Genomic DNA, 17,122 nt, shown 5'->3' with positions numbered 1-17,122 from the left:
AAGTATCTTTTGTATTTCAGTTTATATATATATATATAAATATAAAGTCTTATTTCAAAGGGCCTGTTAAAATCGATCTGTAGAAAGGTCATTTTTAAACTCTGACAGATACACAGGCAACTATCTGTCATGAACAGTGACTTTATAACTGAAGTTTAGTGTCAGGCTAGAAATCTGTGTCAGCTTCTTGCACAGTTAATTTAGAGTAAAGCAGAATCCAGCATTGATTCCCGTCCAAGTTCAAATTTCACTCTTCAGAAATAAGATACACCGTTTGTACACACATTGCCAGAGTTCGCTGCTGTGCTTCCAGTGCTCTAAAGCAAAAGATGAGGCTCTCTCTCTGCAACCGTAACAATTAAATAACTCATGGCACTTTTCTGCATGTGAAGGGTGTTAACATCGGTGTTCCAGTCAAGGTATAGGTCAGGAAATTACATTTTTCCTCCCTGTATTTCCAAATGGATAACGTGACTCCAGTTCTGTTCAAGGCTGATAACCGGTGCTTATGAAACGAAACAAACTGCTCCATAAGCAGCAGGATAAATGATTTATTTCTTGTTCGCCTGCCTGCAAACCGATGAGCACCCCGGTTCATTCTCCCCTGTACCCCCTCCAGAGAACCCTGAGGGCATTCCATGCCTCCCAGCTCCTTGGAGAAAGCTTTGGTGGTCGCACCCGCAGCGGGCCACCCCGCAAGCAGGCTGCGGGGCGCTGCCACCTGCCGAGGTAAGCCACCTTCTTTCCGCAACTGCATTCACCGCCTAACTCGCTGCTAACTCGCTAACCCTGCGAGTTTTGAGAGCCCGCAGCGGCTCACTCCACAGCGGCCAACAGCGGCTCCGGCAGGGTGGGGAGGGAGCTCGGCGCCAGCTGGCGGGGCGGCAGCTCTCGCCGCGCCACCACCGCCGCCCGGCGCCGTCTCATCCCGTTCCGCGGAGCCGCCGTGAAGCGCCCGTTCGGAAACTCCGCAGCAACACCGCGCACTCCGCCACTGCCGCCCGTGCGAGGCGGGAGTGCCTGGTGGTGGTGCTGGTGCTGCTACTGGTGGTGCTGGTGGTGGTGGTGGTAGTGGCGCTGCTGGCGGTGGCGGGACGACAGCCCACGCCCGGCGCCGCGCGCGCGCGCTCCTCTGTCTCGGGCTGTCCCTCTTGGCGCGCCGTAGCGATGCTCCCGGCTCCTCTGCCCTCGGAGGCTGGATTCAAGATGGCGGCCGCGCGGGCGGCTCTGTGCGGCTGTGTGTCTGCAGCTGGGTAGAGAGCCCCCCTTTCCCTCTGCCCTCCGCCTCGCCGCTGCAACCCCGGCGCCGCAGCGGGCCGGGCCCGGCCGCGCACTGCGATCCGCCGCCATGCCGGCTTCGGTGCATGCATGAGAGACGTCGCCGCCGCGCTGGTCCGTGCCGCTGCCGCCATGGAGGAGCCGCCGGTGCCGCCGGGGAGGTCAGTATCCAGCGCTGCCAAATAGGCGCATGCCGCCTGTTGCCGGGCTGCAGAGCGGGGCTGGGAGTGCGAGCGCCGGCCACCCGTCCTGCAGCGCACGGGCGCAGCCTGCCTGCCCCGCGGCCGCCGGGCACGGCGTCGGAGCTCTGCGTGGCTGCGGGTGCGTTCCGAACCTTCCCACCCCCGGCCCGTGCGCCGTGCGAAAGCTCTGGCTGGGGCTGCTGCAGCTTAAGCGTTTGTAATAGCGCGCCCACGGAGTGAGAAGGCGCTTCGATAAGGAATCTCTAGTGGCTGCGGCGGGTAAGGCAGTGTTTTGTGAGTGCTTTGCAATTAGAACCAGATCGTTTCCTACCCCACCTCGCTGAGCAGCAGGAGCAAACGGGTGTTTCTGCACATTCGCAAGGCCAGCTCCCGGGGACGACTTTTACGGGTGATTAGGAAGCGTGCAGAGATGGGGGGAAGCAGCTGCCGAAGCCCCCCGGCAGACCGGTGAAGCGTGCACAGCTTGTGCTCCGTGGCTTTGAGCTGCACGGACAAAAACAGCGCCTGCTGCGAGGGTGCCTCGTGTTTGCAGCGGCTGTGGTTAAACCCCAGTAGTTTGGTTCTCTTGGGCGTGCGGATAAAACAGCAGGATCTCGGAGTATTGCTCCTGGCAGCGCTGCGATTGGTGTTCGGCAGAAGATAGAGTTAAAAAACAACTTCCACAGAAAGGGCTAGCGTTATGGTGCCTCAAGCTTTTTGCAACTGCTGTTAGCCTCCTGAATGTGCTGACCTGCAGATTGGCTTTTTGCAAGTCTCCATCTGTGCCCTGCTGAGAGATGGGGATGCAAATTACTTCATGGTTTAGTGTTTCCAACTGGCTGTAGAAGTGTTGCATAAGTCCAAGTTATTAATTCTGTGGCAATTATTTCTCCTTTTAAAATAACATCCTGTTGATGCACTTCACTTCTCACTAGGAGGCATTCAGGAAGGGTTTCTTAAACTGCTTGAGTGATCAATTAGTACTGTGAGGCACATTCTATTCCAGGTGTGCTGTGCAGAAAAGCTTCATGCCGTCATGTTCCTGAGATCACTCTTGGATATTGCAAGCTACTGTTTTTTACTGATGTAATAAAAGGGAAGTGGTGATGCACTCCAGTTTGGATCGAGGCTACAGAGTTGAACAATGTCTGGTTTGAGTTTTCATTAATGTATTTTAATGATTTGTTTTTCTTAAATCATGAGAATGCCAAAACCAGAAGGTACATAACAGTTAATTAGATTTAACAGAAATGTTATGAAACACAAGTGCCAGTGGGGCAACTGCATTCGTAAGCTTCCAAGTTCCTTGTTACAGTATCTTCAAAGAGTAATACTGCAGGTTAAGCAGAAAATGATTTAAAGTTTGTTCAACAGCATGACCCTAGACCTGGGCTGTCTTCATGTAGAAGAGTAATCTGCAGTGCCTGGATGGAAAACACCCAGGCATTTCCTGTCTAGGGCCATTTCTGACCTCTGCTGGATTCTGCTTATTAAAAGACAGTTTATATGAGTCGGATGTGGGTGTGGACAGTGTGGTGGCAACTTTACCCAGCAAATGAAAATTGAATTGGTTATTTCAGAGTGAGCTGGTGGGTGGGAAGGAGAGGTCTCAAAACAATTAGGTAGCTTTAATTTGGGTAGGGTAACGCATGTACTCCACTGTGATTCACTTCTGTGTGTACTCTGTGTACCAACTTCACTGCTTTAGAGCAGAACTGTTTCTCTGGCTTTATGCAGTACTTACTTTATTCCTGTGTTATACCTAAGAAAAAGCATCTGAAGCTTTCTGAAATATGATTAAAGTTCATTTAAATTTTGGGCTTATCATTAGGTGTGCAATATTGTGGGTTTGAGGTTAGAATCTTGTTGAAATCAGTGGGACTGTGTGAAGGCTTGGGAATTTGAAATCCGTGTGGTGGCAGATAGCCTTTAATCCGGTTTGTAGCGTATGACTCTGTTTCTGGCCAGCACAGAAGTATATTGGTGTAATGCATTTTCTTTTAAGTTAAATACTTAAGTCATTCTCATCAGCAATGTACCTCCATTTATTTAGAAAAGAAAGTTTATTGATTTATTGTTGTGGGATTGCTTTATGGTAGACAAATAGATACTTTTGTGTCTTTGCGTAAGGATTCTGTGTCGTGTCAGAATATAAATGTGATGGTCCGGTTTCTAACTCTTAAGGCAAACATACAATATATTCATGGCTTTTTTGGAATGATGTAGTTCTTAGTCCAGGGCATCTGATTGAGAACCCCTTTCCAAAAGTAAACTGTTTTTCTGAGGTATTCCTTTCTTTCTTGAAAAACATGCTTTGGGGTAGGGAAAGCGGGGAGGTAGCTCTCAACTGAGCAGGCATGTGTTTGGTGCTTCTTGGTTATGGCCTATAGACTTTAAATTTTCTGAGACCAATTTTCAGCTTTCCTAAGAATTTTCTGGCACAAAAAAACACTACAGAGAAAAATGAGGCCTTAAGCATGGCATTTGTTGGGATGCCAGTTTTGGTGGCACTGCAGAAGCAGAAAGAGGCATAGGGCTGTGTTAACTTGTGCCTAGGTTGTAGCCCCCTTTTTTTTCCTAGCATAAATCCAGTGCAAGGGGTGAAGGAAGCAGCAGGGCTATGAATAAAGTGAGGCAGAATTGTGAGTAATGGGGGGGCTTCCTACACGCTGGGGAATTTCTCGGTGGTCTGTCTATCAAATTTGTTGGCTCTATGTTGACAATGAATTGGGCTGTCAGTCTGCAGCATCTGTTGTTTGGTGGAAGCCTGAAGTCATGTCATGGATTGTGCTTCAACCTATTACTCTGCCAAACTATCTGTATGACTTACAGTGTATCAGCAGTATTAACTTATGATCACAGCTTCAGTGGGAGAAATTACTTGAGTGTATACAGTTTTACCATACTTTTATTTTCCTTTTATTGTTATTTTTTCATGCATTTAAATGAGGCAAGATGTAATCTCTATTCCCCATGTACTGCATTTTCTTGTTTACATGTGCAAGATTGGGATGAATGACTGATTGCTCCACCTACGCGCAAACACACATGCAGCACTGGCTGAGATGTCTTTGGCATTTGTAGGAGCAAGGATTAGTCTGTGTTGTGTGGCTGCTTGAGTTGTTTTTGTGTCTGTTAATTAGTGCTGTCTGTGTCAAGGTTGGTTTTACTATTATGTAAGCTAGTGATATTGGCCCTTGTGGAATGCAAACTGTGCTGTGATGAAAAGATCTGCAGGATTTAAAGGAAAGGATGAGCGATATGCAGTGATTTTTATTTTAAGGAGAAAATTGGGAATTTTAGAGGCTTATAACGATTTGGTTTCCATGACAACATTTCTTAAATTATCCAGAAATCATTCTTTTAAACTGCATCTAAAACAGATTTAGAAGACTATTTTTTTATACTGCTAATTGCTAGTCAAGTAGTATGTTGACCTGTGTTAGGAGAGGTATCTTGGCTCTTAATTCTTCAGCTGTCTGGGTGGATCTGCTGTTGTATATGCCATTTATGTTTGCAGGGCTATTACTTTCTTCAAGTTTTCTTCCTCTCTTAAGTGTTTCTGCATTGATGCTATGTTTAGCCTGTAATCTATTAACAAAATAATTCTTGTTTTTTTAAAAATAACTGAGAAGCTTGTGATTTAAAAAGCTGATAATTGTCCTATGCTCGTCCTTGGTCAACTGGAAATATAAAGCCAAACCAGAATGTTTGCTCTTAACACCTGAATTTGCATGTTACTGTGTTGTCAAATGTTCACCCATGTCCAGTTCAAGAGCCTTGTATGTAAAATCACATCAGCTTTCTATGAATCTTGATCAGGCTTATTCTGGATCCAGACAAGATGGGCTATAACTTCATTGACCTGATGAATGTCCCCTGCTGTCATGAGGTAGGAGGAGGGAATTAATTCTGTTCCTTCTGTGTCCTGCTAACATTTAATGGTATTGATTGTTGTGTATTGCTTTCTGAGGTGGTATAAATGTATGATTATTCCGTCCTTGGCTTACATGTGCTGCTGGCTTACTTGCTGATGACTTCTCTGAGAGCAGTATTTGTAAAGGTTTTTCATTTTAGCTATGAAACATCTATCCAGTAAGTGATAAGAAGGCTACAGATATATATGCTTCTCTTAGCTCCTTGCCTATACTATAAAACTCCATGGGCGCATGTCCATTGAGCATCTGGGGTGCTCCAAGTAGTGCAATGTACTGCAGGTCCATTACATTGCCTGGGTTTTCCAGAGGTCATAGACTACTAATTCAGCATCCAGTGCTTCAGCACCAGCTTCTGCTAAAAGCATATTTAACTTACAGTGCTTTACCATCAGTGTTCTTGTAGACTTTGACTTCATATAGAACATGAACTGAAACTTGGGATCAAAGCCACTTGGTAACTTTTTCTTATCTAAGAATTGAACTTTCTGCCAGAAGAGTAAAGTTTGAACATGGGAGAGTGGGGGCAGAATGGCTGTTACACATCTTATTTTCTTAGGTTTATAAATTTATAAGTGATATCTGTATTTATAATTGATATCTGTAGCTGAGCCTAGCAGCCTAACACTTTGTCATAGTATCCCTTTTCCTGGCAGTGTGTAACTTTTCCTGGTGTGGCTTAAATTTTCCTGAAAATCTATCCTGATTTGTTAGTATAGATTTTTCATAAGAAGTACTTAAATAAGCTGCACACCCAAAAAATAAAGTATGTGTACATTGAGACCTTGGGATCTGATCTGTGCAGGTACCAAGAACTTAACTGCAACACTTATCCTGTGGATTTATACTGTGCTGTGTAATGCTCAACAGTCTTTACTCTATGGCACATATTTTGGAGTTTCTCATTAAAAAAACAAACAAAAAACCCTCAACCTAAACCAAACCAACCAACCAACCCCAAACAAATAAAGAAAACCCAACAAAGTGCTGTTCTTGGAAGTTACAGTTTAAAAAATATTTTTCTCCCCCCAAAATGAGTTAGGATTTAATTGAGGTTGAAAAGATAGTACTAAGGATGAAGCAAGGTGTTTGAAACCAGTTAATGTTTTGCAATTAGTTATTCTGAGACAATGATGAGAAGAGAGCTGGGTACTGCCCGGGCTGGGTGTAGCTCTGATCTCTTTTTCTACAGTTCTAACCTTTAATCCATTTGGAGCCTCACCTGGTAGGCTTAAATGTAGATGTGGAAACCTGACAAACCCATCAACATTTTCACATATCTGTAACACACTGTAAGAGCAATGTCAGAATTAAATAGGTCTGTTGCTCTTTCTTATTGAAATAAAATATGGCTTAGTTTTTTATCGAATAATTTATTAGTGAATGGGAAAATGAAAAGTCAGAGATGAATGTACATGCATGTTCTGTAAATGCTGTTGTATCATAGTCCAGATTTGTGTGAAAACTTACAGTATTCCAAGATTGGCAAATTAGTTAGCCTTTCTGTGTTTCCACATTTACCAGTGAAAAAGAGCGGGAAGTTCTGATTATTTTTCTCTGAGATGAGAACATGAAGAACTGCCAAAACTGTTATAAGAGATTTTACATATTTATTTAAAATATTGATATAATATTTTATTTATTTTTAGTTATTTTTAGTTGGTGGAACTTGCAGAGGAAAAAGTTCTTCCTTAGACTATTTAAGTAGGTCTCAATAGCTCTTATCTCTGCTTGCAATAAAAAGGTATGATGAATACTAATTTGCATTTTTGCTTAATTGATTTTTAATTGTCAGTTTCTGTCTTTTCGAGGGTTTTTTTTTTTTTAGACACATTATTATAGTCAGGCAAAAGGTGCTTCAGCACCTCTCTACTGTTTCAGTGCTGCTTTTCTGGACTCTGTCTTTCTGTCGTAAATATAATAATCAAGCACTTAGAAGCTTCTGCCAGAGAATATAAGAGAATTTGGGGAAAAGTGTGGAAGTATTAGTAATTCACAAAGCTGAGTGTGGTATTTTGAGAGGCGGAAGATTTGGTTGGAATTTCTTTCAAAATGAATATTGTTAGTTACTAGCAGTGTAAGGAAGTTTGCAGTGGGGGGAACTGGATACAGTCAGATAATATGCTTGATACCTTAGAAATTGTGTTCACACTTGCTGGGTCCTTCTGTTCTCATTAAACAGCTTGAGAGTTACCAAGAGAGAAAAGATGTCAGTGGAATCAATTAAAAATTAACTCTTCATCTCTAAGCTTTTTATTAGTCTTTTCCCAATAACGACTTTTTTTCCTTTTATATTTCTGCAGAAATAGTGGATACTCTGTCGCAGTGAAGTCTTGCTATAAGTCACTGTTCAACTTGCAGCAGAAATACTTTGTGTACTTCTCTCAGGCCTTAGCTGATCTGGGATTCATTGTATTTGGTGCTTAATTGTTGGCAGGGCAGTTGTAGGATAAACCTGTAGTTTGCAAACAGGTAGCAGGATGTAGGTCAGGACTTCATAGCAGCATTGGGTGTTTGCATTTGTGTGGCGATGCTGCAGGTTAAACAAGGCATAGTGAGCCAAGCATGGCCATTGCAGGGCTACTATTACATTTTGACTATATACTGGTTGAGTTTTAGTGTTTCTGTAATTATTTCTATGTTGGCAAGCCCTTTATCGTACTTAATTTATAAATTAGCCCCTGGAATGATGTAGTTCAATCACTTCTTGGTAGTGATAGAGGTATTTACCTTAAGCATCTTCCTGCTCAAGTACTTCAGTTTTGTCATTGCTGCAAGTAAAAAAAAAAAAAAAACAAAAAAAAACCAAAAAACTTGCATTAGATTTGCAGCTGACCCAGACTAGAAATTACTACTCTCATCTCCTAGCGTAGAATCGCAGAATGGTTAGGGTTGGAAAAGACCTTAAGATCATTTAATTCCAGCCCCCTTGCAATGGGGAGGAACCCCTCACGCTAGACCATGTCACTAAAGGCTCTGTCCAACCTGGCCTTGAACACTGCCAGGGATGAAGCATTTACCACTTCCCTGGGCAACCCATTCCAGTGCCTCACCACCCTCACAGTAAAGAACTTCTGCCTTATATCTAACCTGAATTTCCCCTATTTAAGCTTAAACATGTGGTCCCTTCACTACAGTCCCTGATGAAGAGTCCCTCCCCAGCATCCTTATAGGTCCCCTTCAGATACTGGAAGGCTGCTATGAGGTCCCCACGCAGCCTTCTCTTCTCCAGGCTGAACAGCCCCAACTTTCTCAGCCTATCTTCATACGGGAGGTGCTCCAGTCCCCTGATCATCCTTGTGGCCCTCTTCTGAACATCTCTCTTCTCTCCCCCCTCCAGCTAGGAATATCTGCCATATGAAACTTGCTGTCTTACCATTAAGTACATTTGGTTGCCTAATCAAAATTGAAGTGGTTGAAGTTGGAAAAATTGTGCAAACAAAGACATTCTATCTGAGCTGGATTGTTTCGGCAGCACCAGTGAAGAGCCAGGGTCGGTATTTTCAGTTGCACCTGTGCAACTTGGGGGCTGGTAACATCTGGAGAAGTGTCAGTGTAAAGCAGAAAGGACGGTCATCTTATAAATTGCTTCAGCTGCAGCCAGAAGAGAGTGACTGAGGGCATGATTTCACGTTGCAGACCATGTGCTGGAACAGCAGGTTGCTTTCTTCCCCCTGATCTCCTCAAGGGGAAGCCAAGCTCTTTCACTGAATTTTTTCTGGATCTAGTAGTCACGTGTCTGTAGTTTTCACTTCAGGTTATTGATCTGATGGGTAACTGATGCAAGAAAAAATGAGTATGTTTTGTTTTTTCCCCATCGTATTGGTGAATGAATATGATTGTTGGCTTCTCTGTAGAGGGGGCAAGGATATGGAACCTGGGGACCAAAAAGTGCACTTGGAACAGGTTCCCTTTTTTGTGTCAGCTTACTACGACTATGATCTTGGTAATTGCTGTGACTCTTCATCCTGGTAGAAAGTTGTGTGAATAAGCTTCATTACATGTCATACTTGATTTTAAAAGGTTTTTAATATTCACATTTTCCGTGTTTTTACAAGCTTCTCTGGTGTAAGATGCTCTAATGTAAACTTAGTCTACAGATGCAAATTTCACTGAATCTTACTTGCTGAAAGATACAAGTGTTTGGTTTGGTTTTTTTTTTTTCAGTTAATATCAGCAATAAATGATAAAATTGCTATCTTTGTTATAGGTAAATTCCTTCCCCCCCCCCACTACCTTTTATTTCCAGTACTTTGGCTGCTCATTCCTAGACTATAGAGATAACTGATCATCCTGCTTTCCCCTAATTCCTCTGGGAGGAAAAATGTAGCTATATACAGCTGAATTTGAATTCAAATATTTTGTAAAACTGAAATTGTTATGCTGGTACTATTTCTTTTTTTAAATGTTATTTTGAAAGACAGTGAATATGTTAAAGCCTCAGGTTTCTGCCTTAGGATGTTGTTTTAAGATGACAACATGACAAAACATTCTTTTGTTTCCTCATGTTACTTCCAAGCATTATCTTTAGAATCTGTTTGTCCTTTAAACTTTCCTCTAATTTTAATATAAATTTTGAGTTTGTGTTTTTCTTTTTTCTGTCCCAGTTCATTTTAGCCTTGCCATTGGTGTGCCTTCCATCATACCTGCTTTTATGGTTTGGGAAATCAGTGAAAGGTTGAATGTGACTCTCATAAATATTTATGTCTTAGCTTTCAGAAGAGATGGGAAATGGATGCATTTAACTATATAGGATTAGCCACCTCCTGTAGAAAGGAAGATAGTGCAGATGTAACGATGATCACAGGGATACACAAATTGAGTTAGAGAAGCATGCTTGAAAAACAGGTCTTGAGAAATGATGGGAGTTAGCAGTCCTGCTTTTTACTTACTAACTGAAGGAAGAGTTGCAAGGGAAACAAGTGCTTTAGAGAAGAGTGTTTTTATTTTATGCCTTTTTATTTATAAAGCCTTCAAGAGATGATACCCTGAAGTTCCCCTTTTCCACTGTGAGATGGCTGTTAAGTGTTCCTTCTGCCAGGCTTTATTGTAAAGTTAAGTTATCCAGATGCCTCTTTTCTAGGGTAAAGTAGTGTCTATGAGATCAGTGTGAGCTGGAAACTTGGAACTCCAACGCTCTTGTTCCTGATCTTTCCTCCAGCTCAAAGTTGCTATTCTGCTGGTGAGATGTGGCATCTGGGGGGTCTGTGTGTTTTGTTTTGGTTTGTTTGTTTTTTTGCCAAGCAGTGATATTTTGCAAACGTGGTAAGATTTTGTTTCTCAGGAGGAAGCTGATCCAGGCCTTAATAGAAATGTGGTAGAAGTCTAACTGCATTTGCCTTTAATAATTTCAGAACTTTTCTGTTCTTAGAAAGTTTTTACACTAGAAAAACCTTAGAAAGGATTGTATTAGCAATTTATTTTCATGGTAGTGATTCTCGTTCAAAAAAGCCCAGTGCCAAGCTTGTTGCTTTCCTATAGCTTACCCAGATTATCTTAAAGATAACAAATGAAAAAGCCAGATGTATCCTGAGCTTCAAGTTGAATTTAATTACACTGTTAAAAATCTTGGCATATTACCAAGTTTGTAACAGTAAATCCTATTAATATGTTGGCAGCAATCACAATTTATTGGTGACTAACATTTGACATTGACTGCTCACAAAAGTCAAGCTCGAGCTTATGAGATTCAAATGTGAATACAAGGTCAAGTGTCTTCATTACCGTGTATCAGTATTAGGTTTCAATGTGAACACTATGTTTTTTTACAGTCTCTGGAGGCATAGTCACAATAGGAGTACGTGACATGTACATGCTAGTCACAGAATCTTTTTGTATCTTGCTAACCAGGCTATATTCCCTGTGCCAGATTTACACAGGATGTATTTGGCAAAAAAATAGTGTTATTTATATAAACTACGAGCAAATTCCTCTTTCTCTAGAATAAAAATATAAAATAATGAAGACAGCTCAAGATTTTTTTTGTCTTTCTTTTTATTGAGGGCTTCCTCAGAATTGTGCTTATAGCCCTCTCTTCAAGATTGTTTCTTTTGCTTTCTTAGAGCAGTTTGTAATAACTTCTTTGAATACAGTAGTTGCAAACACTTATTTTAGTACTCACAAATGTAGCAGAATAACAAATGTAGAGACCACTGCATACAAAATTGGATCTGTAGTCCTTTCTGCTTTCAGTTCAGAAACTTTCCAGAACCAAGTCCATTTATTTAAGCTTACAGCTTCCCTCAGAACAGGGAATTTTTAAAGGGTGATTAAAAAAATAGGGGTGTGTGGTGCTTTCATGATGTTGGAATGACACATTAGGAGTTTATACCAGGTAACAGTCCTGTACTTCAGCAGAACTTCTTTTCATCTTAACATGGTTTTCTGATTAGATTGTCTAATCATTAGCCTTAGTTTCCCAAGGTACTGCTGATAGATGAAGTTTCTTGTGCTGTTGGTCCAGGAGTACCACCACATTTTCTAGTGCTGTGCAGATAAAACAAAACCCCGTACTTCCCCACAGAAGTTAGAGCTGCTGATTCCATAGTTGTATTGTGTGTGGTGTTCAGCAGTTCTAACTGGATACCATTTCCTTTTCAGTTTTAACTGATGCAGAGGTGGTTATGTAAAAATCGTGTTTGCTCTTTGCATTATCAGCAGTGGTGGGATGATGACAATTTGCATTTATGTTCTTGTTAGAATGTTGTTTATCTTTGAAATTGTTGCAATGACATTTAGGGAGAGCTACCTTAGCTTTAAAATGACTTGATTGATAGTGCATAGTGTCAATGTTTTCTGCTTCCTTATCTAATTGGCAGTGTACAGGCTAATGGAGCATATATTTGAAAAATAGGCACTTTGCCTTTAAAACAAAGGCACTGAGTGTCAATAACTAGGACTTGGTAATTCAGCAGTGGACCTTGTGCAGATCTTGCAGTTCTCTCTGTGGAAATGGCAGTGTGCCATAGGAAGTGTGGAGAAAGAGCTTTGCTGATGTGTGAGTGGTGTAATGTCTTTGAAATTGAGGAAAGCTGTTTACGGCAGCAGCCTGTGGAGTGCGCAGCTTTGTAACTGTTGTGGTGGGTGATTGTCCTGGCTACTGTGTTGGAATTGCCTAACTCAGATTTATTACTGTGTGCTTGTAGTCCCATCATTTGACCTCTGCTGCTCTGATTCCCAGCAAGCTTTTGAACTGTGTGTGGGATGATAACCAGTGGCTGAACCTGAGTTAATTATGTGTCTAATACATTCCGACTCCTGCTTATGAGGATCAAGGATAGCTGATAGAAAGGGAAAAATAAAAAAAAATGTTTCCCCCCCATACAGATGTCACAGTTTTTAGCATGACCTCTTATTATTGCTTGTTACAAACTTCGGAAGTTTTTTGAGTAATGCTTCAGTAAAGTACAAAAAGTTTGTAGTGGTTAAAAATCATACTCTTCAGTGTGACTTCAGCCTACTTAATTTTAACGTGTTCCCGTATGATCTTCAGTGGTCTTTTCATTTATTAATATATTTTTAAAGATAAATGACTATTTTTCTGAAGACTTATGGTCTTTATTAACAGCAGTGGTTACCAGGCTTTCTTGCTCTCTGGCCTGCTGCTCCAAATTCTATACCTCAATTTTCTCTCTCCTGTTTTTGCTTGCAGGCCTTTGAAATTGTAGATGATTTAACTCAGTTTTCATGATTGAGCTGAAATTGTAGATACATTGCCAACATTTTGATTTAGCAAAGAAAAAAATTAGTAAAAATCCTGTTGTCATCTACATAGGCAAATTAAAAAAAATCCTGTATTTTGTCTTTTCAGATGCTGATTGAAATGCTCATTGGTGTTGCATATAGCAGTTACTTGCTGGAAGCATTCTTGGTTATTTATTTATTGTTGCATTTCTGAGCTGTCAAGGTATTTTGTTTGGTGGGTGGTTTTGTGTTTGTTTGTTTTTTTTACCATATTGCTCTTGCAACTCTCCCAGTATTCCTGATTTATGCATCCTGGCTACAGTCCCTTCTATATTCATCAAGGCAAAATTGAAGAGAAACATGTTGCTCATTAAAGTTGAAGCTGGGAGCAGCCTATAAATAGGCTGATGTGAAAACTATGCACTTCCAGTTTTCCTTGTAAGCATTGGGTTTAAACTGTCCTTGGCAAATAGTAATTTCACTTATCACACTTACAGCTTTTACTTTTTGGATGTATGCGTAATGAGGATTAGGATGGCTTTCACTGGCTGTGGGGGAGAAAGTCTGTAGTTCTTGGTAGCAAACAAGAAATTAGTTCTGATTAATGTTTCCCAACTCTGCTTGCAACAGTACTTAGGAACCAGCAATTCTGTGTAATAACAAATACTATAATCTGTTTTAGGTTAGCCAGCACTGCATTTTATAGGTTTGCAGATTTAATTAGTCTTTAGTTAAGTTCATAAAAGTGAATAGCACATGGACATTACAAATGCTATGTCAGTAATCTGTTAACTAGTTTTAATACCAGAGTGTTTCTGCTGATGATCATATATGTCTAGTGTTATCTGGATGAGAAAAATTGAAACCAGCATGGCTAAGCTGATGTAGTTGCTTTAGTTCAGACCCTATATATTTAGTGCATTGTTGTACTCTAAGGCTTTCACTGATGAAACTGAATCTTTGTGTTGACTGGCCTTGATTTGAGCTCTGAGATGCAGTTTTTAGCACACAAACCCTAAACTGAGCGTGATGGATTTTTAAACTTGAGTTGGCTTCCTCCCTCTATGATGAGCCAGCTCCAGTTAGATCATCTGGTTAGCTGCTAACAAGAGTGGTTCTGTAGAGCATGGTTGCTGTTTTGTGATGTGACGTCTAGTACTGCATGTTTTGTAATAAATATGCTATGGTTCTTAACAAATTAAAAACCAGCTTACTAAATTACCCAAGAAAAAAAAAAGTCTGAATGTTAAGTAAATCATGCTGGATCCAGCATGACACCAGTGAGTCCAGGGGAGGGTCACGTAGATGATCAGTGGGCTGGAGCATCTCTCCTATGAAAACAGGCTAGGAGAGTTGGGTTTATTCATCCTGGAGAAGAGAAGGCTCAGTGGAGATCTTACAGTACCTAAAGGGGGCCTACAAGAAAGCTGGAGAGGGACTTTTTATAAGGGCATATAGTGATAAGACAAGGGGGAATGGCTTTAAGTGTAAAGAGGGTATATTTAACTTAGATAGTAGGAAAAAATTCCTTACTGTGAGGGTGGTGAGACACTGGAACAGGTTGTCCAGAGAAGCTGTGGACCTCTCTTCCCTGGCAGTGTTCAAGGCCAGGTTGGATGGAGCTTTGAGCAACCTGGTCTAGTGGAAGGTGTCCCTGCCCATGGTAGGGGGTTTGGAACTAGATGAGCTTTAAGGTCCCTTCCAACCCAAACCATTCTGTGATACTGTGATCCCACTGTATAGTGTATATGTAATTCAGATGTAGGATTGGAGGGGGTTTTGAATACTTTTGGGCTTCATGCCTTGTCCTCAGACATATCAAGAGACAAACAAGGTAGTGACTGTTAAGGAAAGAACTAGCTTATGGTCTCTAAAGATCAGCTCATTCAGCCTGGTGAAGAGGTTTGATTATTATACTCTTAAAGGTTACTCACTGTAAAACAGAAGGAAAGCAGTGTTTTCACTGGTCTTTTAAACTAGGACAAGTTACTTCATTATAAAACTGCCTTGGAACTGAGACTGAATGCGAGTGCTGCAGGATCCATTCTGCCAGGCCCAGCCAAGAGCATCAGCACCCCACCCTGTGCCTTGCCAGGCCAGTGAGATCACTGAAAAAATAAATAGTTTCATAAGCACTGGAACTAATGACTTCTGTTTCATGTGGTTTAGTCTCTTGTGGTTGATTTGTCTTTGGCAAATTCAGAGGGGTGTGCTCTGCCTGGAGTGCTTTCTGCAGTAAGGCTGTTTGCAAGAGTTCTCAAGAATAATTTTTTCCTGATGTAAACTTGAGTTCTACTTTCCCACTTCAGCACTTACAAGATCCTTTTCTGTTATTCATCCACCTATTTTCACAGGATCTGTAGGAACAAATTAAAACCTCTTTGTTATATTTGGCCGGTAGGGGTTAATTCAGATTGCTAAAAGGTACACAAACAGCATGATTTCCCAGGGCAAGGAACCTGGGCTAAAAGAACTGGTGATTTTGTGTGGTGGTCAGTGGCCAAGTTCACTGCAGAGCTCTCCTTAGGCTACAGGTGGTGCTATGGTACCACCTGAATCAGTTTTCTTAGGTAACCTCTAAAGTTTATCTACAGTAGTTGGTGAACTTGCTTGCTGCCTTTTCAAAGCTGTAGTGTGAGAAGAGTAATTTCACATGCTAAAAGTTTCCATGGCTTTGTAGAGAACATAATTGTTCTGCATGCTTATATCTAAAGGCAAAGCAAAAGTACAGTATCCAATTTGTTTGGTTGGTTTTTGTTAGCCTTACTGCTGTTCTACTGGCTGGCAGTATTCTGGTGTATTTCTTACTGCAGACACTCAGACTCGCTCCACCAGAATATGAGTAACATTCCTCATCTGCCTCAAAAATAGGAGAAAGTAAACTGTCATTTATGATTCAAGTGAAATTGAATTGACATTACCTCTTCCTGATGCTACTCTTGCACTGGCTGATTTAGGTTGAATGTTTCTTTGCCTCCATGTCTTTTACTAGAGTGAAGATGGTGTTACTTGCATGCTTGCTTCAGGAATAAAATATCTGAGGGGATGGAGGCAAACGGGTGTTTTTCCCCTCCTTGGAGCTAGTGGTACATGTTCTTCTCCCAGGTGGGTGTTGGAGCAAGAGAGTTCCACATATGGCTCCAGTGGGGAGTGGTGGTGATAGGAGGACTGTGCTGGGGTAATGGGCCCAGTATTCTTGGAGAAGGCAGACGTCTCTGTGTCACTTCGAGCTCCAGCCTATCCATGGGATTCAGTCATATAGAGACTTGTTTTGGCCTTAGAGTCCTCTCCTCCTACCCTTTTTCTCCCTTCTCTACCCAGAGTAGATAAACATCAGATGGGTATAAAAGGATAGTGAGAGGTACTAAAACCCTGTCCTGCTGCCATCTACTTTCCTCTGAATCCTGAGGATTGTCATTATTTTGTGCAGCTTTTTTTAACTTTGTGAAAAATTTATATGATACGTTGGGGCAATGATACAGTTTGCAGATTGCCTTAAAATAGTTTGTTTCCATATATGAATCTGAAATTTTGTAATATGTCAGTGAGCAGCATAAAATATACTGAAGTTTGGTTGTTCAGAGTCTGAGAGTAATTTCATTACTACTTGTTTGTCACTTGATCATGCAGAAGAGATCCAGCTATTGTGCCCAATTGCAACTAAACTGAAGTAATCTTGTTTGGTAGGACAGTGCAAGCATCCAGGAGGGAAAAAGGGATATCCAACATGATTACATATATATTGTATTTGTCATATATTTTTAAAGCAAGTCCTAATATAAGACTGCATGCATGCCCCCCTCTTCTGGTGGTTTTACATCTGACATCTGTTTATGAGAGGAAGCTAGTACTGGAACTTGTCTTTGAACTCTCTCAGAGTTTAGATGTGAAAACTGATGTCTCTTTTTAATTATTTACACACACGTGCACCCCCCCCCCCCCCCCCCCCCCCACACACACACCCGCCATGTGAATTTACAAATAGATCAGATCCTGGCTTAGGGGCCAACTGTGTAAGTGCCAGAACTGACTTGCAGGAAAGGC

General features: G+C 41.5%; 1 protein-coding gene across 8 annotated transcripts in view; it reads left to right on the top strand.

Moving 5' to 3' along the window:
- The first annotated feature begins 501 nt into the window (after positions 1 to 501).
- The window catches only part of MAP3K4 (mitogen-activated protein kinase kinase kinase 4), a 67,118-nt gene continuing 50,497 nt past the window's right edge, over positions 502 to 17,122 (top strand). For 2 of the 8 annotated variants that reach the window (XM_065680452.1, XM_065680451.1), the window contains exon 1: positions 511 to 729. In XM_065680452.1, the coding sequence (XP_065536524.1) occupies positions 581 to 729 (149 nt within the window). In that variant the 5' untranslated portion in view covers positions 511 to 580. Of the gene's footprint in view, positions 730 to 1,029; positions 1,440 to 1,667; positions 1,740 to 17,122 lie in introns of those variants that run through there. The other 6 variants (XM_065680455.1, XM_065680454.1, XM_065680459.1 and 3 more) reach the window with 5 other exon arrangements.

Source organism: Lathamus discolor, chromosome 5 (assembly GCF_037157495.1).
Source record: "Lathamus discolor isolate bLatDis1 chromosome 5, bLatDis1.hap1, whole genome shotgun sequence".
In the NCBI taxonomy this organism is placed as follows: Eukaryota; Metazoa; Chordata; class Aves; order Psittaciformes; family Psittacidae; genus Lathamus; species Lathamus discolor.
This window is presented reverse-complemented; position numbering and strand designations above follow the sequence as displayed.